At 33.7% G+C, this 16,846-nt stretch overlaps 1 protein-coding gene across 2 annotated transcripts; it reads left to right on the forward strand.

The window, feature by feature from the left end:
* Nucleotides 1–291: 291 nt before the first annotated feature.
* On the forward strand, nucleotides 292–16,231 carry LOC143348856 (uncharacterized). 2 transcript variants are annotated; one of them, XM_076779529.1, is made up of 6 exons: nucleotides 292–536; nucleotides 2,667–2,713; nucleotides 12,338–12,953; nucleotides 13,332–13,498; nucleotides 13,628–14,192; nucleotides 15,176–16,231. In XM_076779529.1, the coding sequence occupies exons 1-6, from the start codon at nucleotides 497–499 to the stop codon at nucleotides 15,283–15,285; spliced, it is 1,545 nt and encodes a 514-aa protein (XP_076635644.1). In that variant the 5' UTR covers nucleotides 292–496; the 3' UTR covers nucleotides 15,286–16,231. The 2 variants fall into 2 exon arrangements, with proteins under 2 accessions (XP_076635644.1, XP_076635645.1); XM_076779530.1 differs by lacking the exons at nucleotides 292–536; nucleotides 2,667–2,713 and adding an exon at nucleotides 11,448–12,213.
* The last annotated feature ends 615 nt before the right edge of the window (nucleotides 16,232–16,846 follow it).

The raw sequence follows: 16,846 nt of genomic DNA on the forward strand, positions 1-16,846 counted from the left end.
AGAGCGCAGACGTAGGTCTTGTTTCCGGTTCCTCTTTTGTCGCGGGCGGTACGACGACGGCGACGGTGGCGCCACATATATTCGAAGTAGTTGGCAACAAATGGTTTAAACTACATAAAATAATATTTTGTTTTATTTTTACACACTTACCGATTTTAATAAAAATTTAACGAGAATAATTACTCTTTTATTCGTATGTATCTTAATTAAAGTTATGAAATGACACAATTATTAAAGCATGCGCTGGATAACCAACATGGCAGAACTTCCATTTCCGACAACAGTAAATAACGTCATTTCCTTCTTCTCTATAACGGGGTAATTCATCTCCAATTTTGGTCTGCAAATCGTGTAGACGAGTTGTGTGCATATTTCGCATTAAGTAACTGTGTTTTGCGCTACGGCTTTAAATGTAATATAAGAAAGTATTTTAATACACTTAGGATTCTGCAGTTAATTGTATTTTAAGTGGTTCGATTTGAAGTTCTAAGCAAAAATGTATACGAGGAGCAGACAAAGCCAAGGCTATGCCAACGGTGAGTCACGTTTCGTTTTCTAAAAGGGAAACTATACTATTTTATATACGATATTGTAATATTTTTACGTAATAAATATGTGTATTGCGGTTAATAGGTTACAAATATATAAATAGCTTTGGTAGAAAAAATCAATATCTTACATACCGGCTTTTCGTGAATGGCGTTCTCAACGAACATCATTTCGACGCATTGGCTTCATCCTCCATAATTTTAACAATCTCGAGGAGAAGTACTAATTGAATAAAAATATTACAAAAATCGTCCTCCGGGATAATTTGTTACATATTTGCATTTGTGTATGTATGTGCGTTACACATACAGTGACTCAAAAATATTCGGACACTAAGTGTGGCTAATTTCATGGCTCAATATTTCGGTTGTGTATAAAGCAATCACCCTGGTTAATTTTTCTAATAATAAGTCATTTATTAATGATGATAAACATATACCATTTATCTAAAAAATTCACGATAATTATTTACTTTATGACCTTGAAATATGTTGTCAAACCTAACTATTCTACCTAGTAACTAATATAATGAATTAGGTGTGGGTTAGTTTATTGACCACGCATTTTTTCTATTTCAATTTTCTTTATTAATATTATCCGATATTAGCTTGACACAGTATACATTATTTGTATACTGGTATTTGAATATTGGTTTGTACCAAGTTAATATGGTGTAAATATTATGATTGAACATCAAACGTTGTTGGCATGAAACAAGAGCGAATATTCCACCTGGAAAGAGCATTATGTCGGTTACATAGCTGAGTTTTTGTTTCTACGACAATATGATTTCAGTATAAGAATACCTGCATTTTTTGATATAATGGCAGACATTTTTCCAATTTCTGTTAATAATAACGATAATAATAATAATAGTAAAGAATAAAGTACAATATTTTATCTCCAACGTAACCAGAGGCTAATTCAGACATAAAATTATTTTTGCAAATATCTTGAAAACAAAGGGCGAGCAGCGGTAATATGTATGAAGAAAAAGTATTCATAACACGTATTATATTTCTCTGTTTATATTCTTCTGGTAACCCGCTCCTCCAAGGAAGCAGAAACGTGTGTTTACGAACAGCATTTAGAAGTATAGTCCGGGCCACAATATAGCGAGGTCGTAAACTCGAGTGGGTGTCAAAGTTTACATGTTTCAGCTTCTCAAACAAGTGAATTGACAGAAATACAAGTAGCTTAGGGCCTTAGACCATAGTCAGGGCTGTACGAAGAAATATTTTATCTAGTGTCGCCATTTTTAAAAAGCCATTTTTAGAGGTATCGTAACAGGTAAAGGTCTTACTCGAGTCTCTAATATCTTAATTTACCTGCTTATAATATATGCATCTAGAAAATGAAAAAAGGTAGTGCAGTTACAGACACAGAAAAACATTCAGAAAGGCACCCTCAAGCAAGATGTCATGTACGGCCCTAAGTGCCGCAGCAGGAGTCGGTCCCAACCCTCAAGAGTTTAGTTTACAACCTTGCTATATTTTGGCCCGGACTATACCTTAGAAGTCCTTGCCTTTTCACTACTCACTCCCCAGTAGCAAATGTGACTTTGCCCAGAATGAGTCGTAAAGGAAAAAATACATTTGATATGCGACAACTTGTTATTTTCCACTGAGGAAACGGAAAAACTTATCAAGAAATTGCTGCTATGCTTTGTATGAGCAAGAGTACAGTTGCGGATATCTGTCGACGATTTCATATCGAGAATTACATCGTGTCTATCCAGCAAACTGGCAGACCAAATCTTCTGAGTACTAGGAAGAAAAATAGAATTATAAGAAAGGTGAAAAAAATCTGCAAACAAGTGCTTCAAAAATAGTTAGTGAGCTATTAGAAGAAAGTTCTAAGCAAGTGTAGGCCGTGTAATTGTTTATAAATTACTTTATAAACAACCTAAATATTGAGTCATAAAGTTAGCTGTACTTAGTGTCTGAATATTTTTGGGAGTCACTGTACATGCATTGCATACACTTCACTTAATTGTTTTTGATTGCATTTGTAATAAATTTTCATGTTGATTATAAAGTCGTAAAATATGCATTGATAATATGCTTTTAAATGTACCAGCATCTCGTGCTAATATTAGAAATTTTTTAAATTTGCAGCGAGAAACCAAAATAACACAAATGTAGGATACCAAGGACAAAGCACTGTAAGTTTCCTAGTTTTAACAATAATTTTACTATAATATACTTTATATGATATTTAGAATGTGTTTTGAAAAATAACTAGTTTTATTTAATTGGTCATATTAATTGAATAGACAAACTTAAAAAGCACATTAGCTCAAATAGACAATCGTTTTTTTAAGGCCTAATTTAGAAAATTGTTTTGAATGTTTTAATATAAAAATTTACACTTCAAATGCCAAAGAAATGTCTAGTGTTAACAATTTCGATTAAAAATAGTATGTTTTTATAAAAAGAAAAAATTAAGCATAAGTAATGTTCATTTTAGATAAAAATTCCATAATTTTAATTGAAAGTAAATTTTCAAGTATTCTATCCCTTATGTGGCTAACCGTGTACCTGGATACTCATTAATATTTCAAAAGATAGTACATGTTTCAAGGAAATTGAAATTACACACACTGTTGATATGTGGCGTCGCTCGCCCACAAAATATAAACAGATTTCGTTTCTTGCGTAGACAACTACGCAGACCTCTTTATGAAATAATTATCAAGTACCAAGATATACACTACCATCCATAAGTATTTGGGTACTTCACGAATGCTGGCTAAAGAGTCGATATCTTTGCTTCAATTGATGTATTTCTAATTGGATTAACATGAGTTTATGTTATTGATGTATAAGTAATACTAAGGTGAATTGTATGCAAAATTCTTACCGACAAATGAACGAAAATTGTTAAATATTGCCTTTGTCTATATATTCATTTCGTTGGGCAATAACCGTGTTGATTATTTGTGGTAGTCCCAAAGTTAATTGTTCTAGAGTTTCTTCTTGAACCTCTCTCCAAGCTTCTTACAAATAATCCCACAATTGCTTCTATAAATTTGCACCTTTTTTTACACCTTTACGGTACATATCATCCCACAATTTTTCGATGAGATTCAAGTCGAGTTATTGTGGCAACCATTGCATACTTTGCATTTCATTATTGTCTTCTAAGCTTTTTAAATAATTGGAACATATTTCCACCGTATGTTTCGTGTCATTATATTGCATAAGGATAAAGTTTTCACCAATAAGATTCTTCCCTGATGGTACCACATGCTTGCTCAAAATTTTCAAATACTGTTCTTTTCTAAGAATTCCATTAACTTTCACTAAACTTCCCACCTTGTTTGTACCAAAACACCCCCAAATCATAACAGAACCACTTCCATACTTTACTGTGAGTGTAATGCAGTCTGGCAACATTTTCTCATTAGATTTCCTTCGCACAAATAAACAATGCTTGCTTTCGATAACTTCAAATTTTAACTCATCAGTCTAGAGCACCTTTTCTCAATATAATGTTGTCCAATTTGCATGTTGCTTTGCCCATTGGAGCCTTTTCAATTTATTTTGAGGCCTTAAAAGTGGTTTTTTAATTGCCACACATCCTCGTAGTCCACTTTTTAGTAAATGTCTTTTCACTGTTGTCACCTCAATAGGATTATCTCTTCCTCTATTCACTTCTACTCTGATTTCTGGTGCTGTCATACGCCTGTTGCGTTTGCTGAGGGTCTCAGTATACTGGTCTTCAGCTTCCATAGTCTTCTTTGGTTGACCTGATCTCTCCTTGCTGCTACAAGTGTTGCAATTTATGAAACAGCGACTTTGGTTGCTATATCCCTAATGGAATGGCCTTCTTTTTTCAATATCAGTATCACAGAACGTTTCTCTGCTGATAATTCGCTTCCTCTCGCCATGATTCTTACCAAGAGCAATGCTAAACTGAAATTGAGGCGAAGGAAACGCATCCATCGCTTTAGCTGCGTGTTTATCTCTAACAAATGAATAGAACTTCACATAACGTATACAAATACTTAAAACATGACCAAAACTAGATGATGCAATTACCCTAGGATGCCAAAGATAAACAGATGCGACTCCGAGTTACTTGAAGCCTCCATATTCAAGTGGTTTTACAAGATCAATTTTCATCCACTTTTAATTATTACTATTTTATTTATACTACTTGACATTAAATATCTCCTTTTTCGAATATTATTGATTCTGTATGGACATGTGAATAAAAAAGAATGATCGATGTTACATTAGACAGTTTTACATATAGATTATTTCAGTTTTTTCTGACAAGGTAGAGGTGTCCAAATAATTATGGGTGGTAGTGTATGTGATCTACATTAGAGCTAATTGCACCAGCTATTAGTAAAATATCAATGAAAGTAAATAACTCTTCTGTGATAAGAATTTTTAGCAGTTGCCTTGGAATTTGTATGTTCTACGATAATATAAGTGAATGTATCTCGAATTGATAATGTTGTGGATTGATATAGGTCACTTTTCTCTCTAATGATGTTATAAGATGGCGTTCGATGATAAAGAAGTGGTGTTTTATTCCAAATCGTTTCATTTTTAGTAACAAAAACATTTTGAAATAAATTATCATTTTCTGTCTCTGAATTTATATCAGACAACGTTGATCATTTTGGTTGACCATATAAGGGTTAATTAAATATTATATTCATGAAACAGATTAATGTGTTTTTTGATTTAATAAAGTCTATTATATGTTTATTGATTTAATAAAGTGTATTAGGAGTAATAAGAATGCTATAAATACATGAATTTACTAATGTAAATGACAATATAACTCCTTATAGCAGTAGTTTTAAGAGAATATGTATGTGTATATATATTTTTCTTTCATGGTATAAAATATATATTCATTTAATAAATATCCACATGTATAGAGCAAATTTCAGTATACTAGTGCAAATAGTGGAAGCATTTTTTGGTAATATTCTGGTACGTATACCAAAATATATTAAAGTTTTATTGTTATACTACAATATCATTTGGTATGTATACCAGAAGTCTTATTACAAAGTGTTTCATACATACAAGCATATGTATACACTTTAACAAGGTACTAGTAATTATAAATTTCTTTTGGTATACAGAATAATGCGTACGTAGAGTGATTTAAACGCATGTAACTCAACGACTAAGTAATTTTTAAAATAAGAATAAGATAGTATAATTATTGATTCTCAACCTTCTTATTATTAGATATTCGATTTCAAAATGCATATAGAGAACTTGATTCTGAAGTTATCATACTCTGATGTTTGTGGTAAATTCTTTTTTACAAACAAATAATACATTTAATTTTTATTTGATGTTTATACATTAAATATTTTAAAAATGTATCATCTTGTTTCAAAATTGTTTAAACACTATTATAAAGGTTTCGCATAAAAGTTTGCGAAAACACAACATAAGATATATCATGTGATTCAAATAAAGTGTGCTACAAATTGTTTTCTTAGAAACCAACAAAGACTTTTAAATGCTTCGGGAAAGTCTATAATCTTTTTATATGCAACAAATTCTTTTGAGGGTAACCGTTAGAAACAAAAAGTGGGGCCCCTAGATTCTTATAAAATGGAAGATAATATTGTCCTTTTATTATTTGGATAGATCTTATGAAACTGAGTAATATTTACTCTAAGCATAGTTGAAGTCAAATTTTTAAAATTGAGTTTTGGTTGTGTATTTGAGTCATATGCAAAATAATGTTTGTTCATTTCTGTGTTATTTTGTCTCCTTATAAAGAAAATTTTTTCTTATCCTTAAAATTGTTCGGAGTATTTGCAAACTTGCAAACCATGGGTTGTAGGCACTAACAAAAGAGCTAATAAAAGTACCTGTTGCCTAATTATTTACTGTGTCTATGTCATGAAGGAAAATTCATCAATATAGGGTGTTTTAATCCAAGTCTTATCTATTTGCAGTTCAGTTATTTTTCCATTAGAAATCAATAATACATGGTGCGTTCAAAAAGTTCCTGGATTAAGATTGTAGCGTAGTAAAAATATGAAAATTGTAGCATATCATCTTTAGCTATATGCATACCAAATTTCATAACCATCGATTATACTTTTAATCTGAAGCAAGATGTATCTGCAACGGTGAAGATATTTCAAAATGCCTTCGGTGATGCTTGGCATGGGCTGCTCACAGATTGATGTATTTATTATATGAGTAAACATATTCTGCACATTGTAAAGATGAAAGAATATCATACGAACATATTAAATTATGTCCAATAAACGCCTCCTTTCAAAAGGATTATGGGTAAGAACCCATTAGTGTACAAAAGTGTTTATAGATAAACAATATGTAGTATATAATATAGAAATACGCATAGAACTAAATAGAATTGATATTGAGACTTATAGTTCAATTCTAAATTGTAAACTTGGTTATTGAGTGAGGAAATTTTAATAGCAGAAAATTCAAACCTTCTACAGATAATCCTGTAGATTTATGCAGGATAATATTTACGTATTGGGTACAAGAATTTATAATTCTAAGAAACAGAAGGTCAGCTGCAAGTCTCCTAAATTCAAGAGACTTCAGGCTCACAATCATGGTCGTAAATGCTCTTACAACAGTCCAGCTTGTAAGATACAAATCTTAAGAATCTATGTTGCATCTGTTCAATATGGTATTTATGTCCCGCTTGGATAGAAGATCAGATCGTAGATATAACAAAATTTTAAGTTGCCTACAAATAATAAAGATCATAATAAAAAAAATAAATAGTATGGGCCATAAATAGGAGCCCTGGGGTACACCAGATGTTACATCAACAGAAACAACCTGAATACGCTTAGATAGATACCTTGCAGACTAGGCTAGAACAACAGGATCTTTAAAATCCAAAGAGTGCAATTTACCAATCAAAGTTTGATGGGGAATTTTGACAAAGGCCTTGTTGAAATCCGTAAAAAGCATCTGTTACAAATCGCCAGTAAACAGATAGATTTAGTAACGGTATATAGTCCACACACAAAATCGTGGTGGTCTTTGGAGAGAGAAACATTTCATCCTGGGCCTGCTAGTGGGACTCATGAGTAAAGCAATCCTAGCAGGCTTTGTCTTAGATTGAAGCTGTCATCTAATCACTGGAGATGAGACTTGGGTTTATGAATATAACGTAGAGTCTGAACTGCAACTGTGGGTTAAAAAAAACGATCTTAGACCGAAGAAAGCACACATAAGTTGATCAGACGTCAAGATGTGTTGTGTATTAATGTTTCACGTAGCACCATTGTGAATGTAGTGTTCTATCGAAAACGAAACGATCAGATTTGTGGAAAGAACTTATTAAAGAGCTTCTGGCTCGAAATTCAATGCCTGCCGTTCCACAGCTACCTTATTTATCTCCAACAGATTTTTTTCCTTTCGATAGTCAACAGAATAGAATTGCAAAACTGAAGAGGATTCCACAATTGGTTTACAAGGAAGCATTCACAAGTTGAAAAAATCAATTTGAAAAAAGACCAGAAATTTTCTGAACGCACCTTATACTAGGGCTACATATAGCTACATACATATTGATTTTGAAAGCTGTTTAATGATTTTGAAAATTAGGACACATGGCTCCCATTTTGTCCTGTGCACTTTCAACTGTGCACTTAGTGCAATAAATTTTACATCTTGATTTTGTAGTGGTTCTAGCAAATGTTATTCAGTTCAGTAAGAATTACCCAATAAATAAAAAACACCACCTCGGATATAAACAAATTTAGGATTGCTTCATCTTTTTCTAAGTTTCGATACAAGTAATGGGTTTACGCTGTGACACTGGTGATGAATCTAAGTTATTCACTTAGATCCGTTACTAGTTGCACTGCCAGCATGATCTGTCAACAGCTTAAACCCATTGTTTGCATTGAAACTTGTATCGCAACAAGTATCAGCGTCAGTTATGCCACCTAACAGTTGTTTCATAAGAATCTATTGCACATGAAAATATATAAGGCCCCTCACTCTTCCCTGGCCAGTCGATATGCTCACTGGCTTCTGAGAAAACCTTTTGTAACGTTTTACTTGAACCATGTGGTATACGTTTAAAAGTGTTCAAACAAAATTTTAGTAGTTTGTTCAAAAGTATCATATTTCTTCAAGTACTCTACATGTGAAAGTTAAAATGAGGGTTTCAACAAAAGGCTTCTATAAAGAAAAGATGAATTGTCTAATCTATAACTTATTTATCTTAATTAATTTGATTAATTTCGCTAATTTTTAAAATGCATTCTACAGTTGTAAATTTTTTAACATATTTATTTGAAAACCTTGGTAATAAGACTATCATAGTTGATCGTAAGTGATAGTTATAAAATTTATAACTATAGTAAACATTTACTACTAACTACATTATTATGAAAAAAAAAAAGGGAGGAATCATTACATATATTTTGTATTCATCATGATCAAATTGTATAGTTGTTCCTTTTGTTGTTTCCAATATTTCATCCATTTGCATGTACTAATTAGTGGTCCCTACTTTCCCCTCCCCTGCAATGCAGGAACTAGTAGCTATACAACAATACCGAGGAGGTCTATTCAGCCAGGGACTAGTTCGTCAGTTACCCACATAGCATAGCCTGCCATAGGCCATATTTTTGATAACGTACTGAACTGATGTTTAAATGAAGCAATTTATAATAATGTTTATAATTTTTAATGGCTGTATTTCACGCATAAAATTCAGACGAAACAAAAGACAATGCTAAGCCTTACAGGGTTTTCTTTTGGACATACGGGAGTGCTAGAATTTCCATAAAATATGATCATAAGGAAAGGAGGAAAGTTTCCTCCGAGAGGAACAAAATGGGTGTTGTAATCTGATAACCATGTGATACTATTTTTAATCTGATAACTTTTAATAGTGAAACTAAAGTTTCTAATTTAAAAAATGATTCTTCGAGAGAGACCGCGATATTGCTATAATAAACCAAATAACAAACGCGTTGTTAGAACAAAACTGTACTGATCCTTCGAAGCTTCCTTGAGAGGGTTTGTATAGGACTAAAAAGGTATGTTACGTGTTGTTTTGAAATTATATTTAATTTCAATATTCTATGAACACGTATGTTAAGGTTTATAATTACGATTCACCAGGTTAGAAGGAAGTGAATTGACAAGACGTATAATGCTTTCATTTTTAAAAAGCGAAACAAATATATTCAATCTGTGTACAACGAAAAACTAAATTAAACTTTAGTTGTTTTAGAAACAACTAAAACTAGTTGTTTTAGTTAAATAACTAAAACAATAAGTAATACAAAATATAAAATATAAATAATGAAATTAAAAATATTACAATATTAATGTTGAATTTATTTATTTGATTTTTATTCACATTTAAGAATAAAAAGGCAAGGGCTCTCTCGTCCTTGCTGTCCCACTCTATTGCGTTTGCTTCTATTTTTATATTTTTCCCATTAACGTACGACCATAGTTCATTACACACTAATATACTTTTCATTTGAATTTTCCAGCTTTCATAATTGTCCTCGTTTAATTTTTCAATCTTATGTGTTCCAAAATGTCCCGTAGCCATATTTTTGAGGTTATTTTAGCACGTGGTTTCAAGCAATGTACCTGGGCCCATAACCTATTGAATTTATTTATTGGAACAAAATACCTTACAAGATCGTTAACGATGACAAAAAAACCCACAACGGGTATATATTTTCTAAAATAGCCCGTAAGTCCTAGGAAACTTTGTATATTTCTTATATTTTCGGGTTGTTTAACCTTTTCAGCACTACTGCCGCCTATTGGCGGCGGCCATGAAACGTTCTGTGGATACTACCGCCGCCTATTGGCGGCATCTACGAAATTGGGTCCTATCGTCGCTCCACTTAAAATTGGCGTTCACGAAAAATTGTGTGGGTATGATTACTCCCTATAGTACGCATTAATTTACTATTCTGAGTTTAAAATTCCCGGCTGCTCTAATCGAAAGTACCACGAATGTACAACCGCGGCCAGCTCCTCCTACAATTTAGAAGTGGTTCCTCCTCTTCAGATTCGCTATCTTCTTTCTTCAACTTTCCTTTTTTAATTGGAGTTTTCTTTTTCACCTTTTCATGCTTCTCTTTAATAGTATCCGCATCTTGGTTTTCTTTCCGTTTTCCTTCTTTGACTTTTTCAGCTTTGACCTTTTTAGAGGAGACCATTGGTTTTGGTCTTCTTTTGAAGGTTATTCCTCCGAAATCATAGGCATCTTGAGTCTCGTCAAACGTAAGCACATTGCACAGTCTAACGGCTCGATCGCCTTCAAGGGCGTTGACGACATTCATTCTTAGAGACAGTTCAGGCCTGCGCATTGCATACGCGGTTAGTCTGCCATCTGGTTTCTGGAAGGACAGCGAAGCTTCCTTCTCCAATGAACTTGAATCCCTGGGTTAAATCATTTCCAATTCCCTCAACATTTACGTCGATGTTGAATAAGTATTTCTCTTCTTTACCCATCACACTGAAAAAGTTCGCTTTCACGACCTTTTCATCTTTTTGTCGCCAACAGTACACTGTCGAAATGAACATTTTCTCTGACTGCGCCATCTTTCGATAGTTGATGATGGCCGTGAACTTGGTTACCACGAAGCGTCGATGCGCGCGCATGTCAATCATGAGCAGATGCCTTATTTCGGTGTTGAGCGCATCTTTCTTTGAGCTGATAAGCGCAACTAATTTAGAAAAGAACTAGACTAAACAGAAGTAGATACTACAACACTGTATTGTAATATTCGAATGTTAGCTGAACCTAACGTAGTGACCAATTCAGGCGTAACGCCTTTTATTTATGATTTCTCTTGATAAGAGTTCTTTTATTATTGAACGAGGAGGGGGGAGGGGGAATTCTAATTCGACTGTCATAATGAAGAAATTATTTAAATGAATTGATTTAAAATTTCAGTAATAATTTCCTTTTGAAAATTGGTAAAATCGCGAACGAATGAATGCGAGTTCTCTTAGAATTTGGTGAATCTTTCCAATTGTTTTGGCGGTCTCTCCATCAACGATCATCGTAACAACGAAGTTTTAAATCCACTGTTAAAAGTGTTTTTTCCATTCCACTTGGTTATCAGATTATTCCGGACCTGCTAACGGGCTTATCGGAAAGGCTTTCTAGCAGGTTCTGTCTTGGACGATTGGGATATTCGGAAGTCAGTCGAGGATTGTATATATAGCAACTGAGGGGTCGGTTGAGCGCTTGTGAGAGCGCGACCCCTCTGGTGGCGAGCATGGGAAGCGACGCCACATTACCTATATCAGATTATTTGTTCTCTCTCTGCGAGAGCGTTACGTACAGGATCTTTTATGTCCAGAATGCCCTATAAGGCGCGATGTCTTTCGTTTCCGTTTGTACAAAACGTATAACTTGTTTATCTTTGGAATTCAATAACTAAGTACGAAGTAGTTTGCCGTAACTTTTTTTTTTTAACCCTTACTATTTGTACAATTTTAGCTATAACTTTGTACTTTTTTTTTGTTTACAAGTCATTACGAACGTTATAGAACAAATAGAGATTACATTTTTATTTGTAAATTGAATATTTTTATTATTTTTTATATGCATTATTTATTGCTTTTAATTATGTACGAACTCGGTTCAGTTGTAAGCAAAAAAATATTGGCCAGAAAAGTAATTTTGGTAGGTATGAGTTATGGGGGTAGCATTAGACTGCTTCCGAGTACATATACGATGCTAGACCTTGGTGGGATAGCACTACCGTAGAGGTTCCTTGTGTAGCGGCGACCCACCCTATTTTTTCCAGTACAATCAGCAAGGAGCTTTCCAAGGTTCGCAACCTTCGTCTAATCAGCAGAGCAATTATAAGCCAGGAGGTGTACAAAATTCGCAGCCGTTCAAGCCGCAAACCCCGCAAATACAACAGATACAATCAAGAAATTTGCAACAAGGAAAACCTCAACAACAACAGCAGCAACAACAACAACAGCAGCAGCAACAGCAACAGCAACAACAGCAGCCGCAACAGCAAATGAAACAACCTCCACAATCTATTACAAGTTCACCTCAAATTCAACCTCCGCCCCAGTCGCAACCTCAGTCTATCCCTCAGTCTCAATCACAACCTCAAACTCAGCTTCAATCTCAAGCTCAAGGTCAACCTCAACGATTGAAGCCAATTTTGAAACAGGTCTCTTTCCACATTTCGCAACAACCTGCACCAGTAGCTCCACAAGCTATTGCTACTCCACCTTCTCAACCGCCAGTCCTTGCTCTGTCGCTCCCTCTGGCAACTAATAATATCCCTACGCCGCCAGTAAGTAATAACACTGCTGAAGCAAAAAATGATAACGAAACGTCCGATGTTACCGAGATGGAAGTGCAAGATCAGCAACCAAGATGGAGACGTAAAACACCTGGATGTAAGTATTACCATTATTTGCATTTTTTGTATTATTTAAACGAAAAAATTACTTTCGAATCGCATTACTTTAGTGAAAAACGTTAGGCAGAAAGTAACGACGTATTTTTAAAAAAACATAAAAAATGTACGTATTCATGTAATATGTAATGTTTCTTGCGTATCAAAATTGCTTCGATGGACTCTTGTTAAAATGATGACAATTCACTGCGCAAATTTGAAGATTAAAGCAATTACCATGTGATCCAGTAATTTACTGTTGAGACTATGTCAGTTTTAATCACCATTGTGAACATTTGTATACTGATATTGTTTGAAGATAAAATTAGTAAATTACTTTTGTAGCTTTGTACGTTTAAAAGAAAATGTATGGGTTTAGTTAGGGTAAATAAGAGACTGAAGCGACTTCGTTTGAACCAACGATTGAGGAAAACATTACAGCCAAAGAATGCAATCATGGTACTGAACGAAATGAGAGCCGGAGTGCAATTTACATTTCCTGAGACTCAAGGAATGCCAAACTCTCTTTATTTGGTTCATGCAGAGGTACTTAAAATAGCTTCCTCGTTTACGAGCTACTAAAATACTATTAAAATTTTGAAATTATTTGGCTTGTTCTCTGCATGTAACATAAATGTAATTAAATTATTATTAATACGTTATGTATAAAAACAGCTCGATGGGAAAACTTTTGTTGGACAAGGCTTGTCGAAGCCACTTGCTCGACAAAATGCTGCTGAGAATGCATTGAAAGCATTGCTACTTGAAAAAATGACAGCAGTATCGATGAAAGCACGTATTGATGCTGAAACAGATGGACAGACTAATCAATCCACGGAAACTGCCATTGCTTCATTAAAGGATAATACGAATGAAGAAGCTGGAACACCAATGGACACTACTACTGACGAAAATGATGAAATTCCATGGAGTTCTTTGGCTAGTTTTGCATTGTACAAACTTTTCCTTGAATGGCACAATCAAGGAACATCGGTCCCAGTTCCAAGACCAGGATTGCCATCGCCTGTTAAAGGAATTAAAAGAGAAATTTCTGCAGAAACTCCAAAAACTCCAGTACAAAAGGAACTTCCACCGAATGCTACAAATATACATCCTGTTATGTTACTGAACCAAATGAGACCAGGTTTAACATACACGGAATTAAATCGTGTTGGTAATCCACCTAACACAATGTTTACTCTTGCTGTAGAGATCGATGGTATTGAATACACAGGAACAGGTAATATAACATACATTTATTGTTTGAAGGCTGACTTTTGATTCAAATTTCCAAATTTAGATTAATATTCCAGAATTCCATTCTGAGACATATATTATGACATATATGTTGGCAAGAAAGTAATTTTGGTTTTGTAATGCGAAATGAAACTCATTTATACAAAGAATAAACTTTAATCAATTATGTATTTCCTTAGAAATTATCGGCAAGAAACTGAACTAAGTGTGATTTAATAAAATTAATAGAATCAAATATTGATTTCTTTTTCAATTCGAGCTTCTTTGCGAGTCCAAGACATTTCATGAATAGTTCGATAATTCTCTTCAGTTATGGCCTTAATTTGATCATCGTCAACTTAAATAGGTAGACCAGAACATAGGTCCATCTTTAAGTGAAATATTTTCAAAATGTAATTTTTTATACCAATTCTGACACGTACGTTCCGTTACACAATCAACACCATAAACTTCTGATATCTCTTTGTAAGTCTCAGCAGCTTTTTTTTTCTAGAAATGTTCATTTCTGTACTCTGTATTAAAATAACTTGGAGTAACCTAACCTAAATGTGACTGATATCAAATATCACAAGGAAAAGAACTGGGGGAAGTCCTTCGAAACAATTGCAACGCCCTCTATGCGTGACGATCGAAAATATTTTCTTGCCAACCTAACACAATGCAAAATGCGATCAAGATTAATTACTATTACATACATTTTGTATTTTAAAAATAAACGATCATATTTTATGGATTGATTTATGAACATACGGGTTTTAATTTTTGATGTTTCGTAGAAATTGTTTACATGTACAATTCTGCCCGCGTTTGCATCCGCAACCGACCGCGGACGCTTTGCGCGGGAGGTGAATTCTACGAATTCAACTGAAAGAAAATTTCACGGATGCCAAAGCGGGCAGTGCTGTAATAGACAAAGCACACATTTATTTCATTTTTATTATCTTACCAAAACTGCACGTGTTACAGCAAAAAACAAAAAGGACGCCAAGAAGATAGCAGCAAAATCTGCGCTTCTGGCTTTATACGATTTAAGCTATCCCGACGAAAAGACAATGCAAGATCAACTGATAGCTTAAATGTCCATACATGTCCAACATTAACGTTTGTAATCCGTGCAAAATTGTGCTAATAAAACATAATTATATGTTTCAATTTTATTACTTAAATTCATACACTATGCGAATTCTAAAGATTGTACCATTTGCAATAATAATGTAAGAATAAATTTTCCATCGATATACAGTAGAAGTTGAATATATGCCCGAAAATTGAGACCTCCGAGCTGGACGTTCGTGACGTAGATGAATCCATTCTACGGTAATGATTCTTAAAACGAACCCTAGACGTGATTTGTAAGTTCGGTTCTATCCTTCCCAACTATAGGGGGATCCCCCTTGGAGCCAGTGAAACGCAAAAAACAATGCTTTTTTTCCTCTCGTTCGTCCTCACTCGCTGTTCTTTTTTCTTTGGTTATCGATCATGACCATCGACAAAAGATAAAGGCAACTCCGAGGCTCGACAATACCGCGGTGTATAAATATCTGCTGATTTCGAATTTCGTCTCTGCTGTACGAAAGACGAACATGCCAACACCGGAGTGATGCCCATCTTGAGAATCATTACTGTAATTATAGAAACATTTCGAGTCGAGTGTCGAACGTAGAAAAGAACGAGTAAAAAAAGGGGGAATTCCCCTTAGTAGCGGGGACAAACAGGCATTTATTCCGTAGATCAGTTTCGGGCATAAATACAACGTTCACTGTAGAATTGATCTATATGTGCACGACTATATATGCTAATTAAATACCCGTTATATCGTGAAAAGCTTACCAAAGTATTCTTTCATATAAATTTATTCAATGTTATAATACATACGAATAGACAATTTCATAAAGAGTACGGCGACAGAGGTATACTGTATCAAAGTGATCATTGTAATTCTTTTATTAAAGCAACTGTATGTTTTTATATATGTATTTCATTTGTATCTACAATAAAGTGACATCTTAGTATTGATCATCACACGTCGATTAAATTGTAAAATTGTTTCGTTATTATTAATTTATTCTGAACACGTGGCAACTACCACTGAACATCGACACTTTCGACTTACAATGCTTACAAATAAATAGTAATACTTGTAAACATTTGAACAACATTATGTCATTAAAGATATTGTAAAATAATAAATATACCATTGCAGTATTAAATATTCCTAGTTTTTACATAGAAATTTAACAAACGGAACGCCTTTTCAGTGTTCGACTTTAATGAAAACAGGATGAATTTAATGAAAAACAAAAGAGATAAGTGCTGTCATAAAATTTGAAAATATAGAATGAAATTTTCTTTTACACGAAATTAGTACAGTGGCTACAAAGCTAAAAACAGTTATTAAATATATTCATTCTACAATGCTAAATAAGTTTTTTCAAAATGAAAAAGAAATTTTGTATAAAAATTGAAAAGGGGCAGGTAAATTTTTCAGCGAAATTAAAAATTTCAAATAATTTAGGAAAAATTATTTTTGATTGCGGGGGATAATTACAATTATTTTTGGTGACTAGACACACCCTTCAAATTCTACGCACTTACGAAGAAAAAATACTTTTCCGAAAATATAATGTGAGGTTAGAA

Source organism: Colletes latitarsis, chromosome 12, assembly GCF_051014445.1.
Source record: "Colletes latitarsis isolate SP2378_abdomen chromosome 12, iyColLati1, whole genome shotgun sequence".
In the NCBI taxonomy this organism is placed as follows: Eukaryota; Metazoa; Arthropoda; class Insecta; order Hymenoptera; family Colletidae; genus Colletes; species Colletes latitarsis.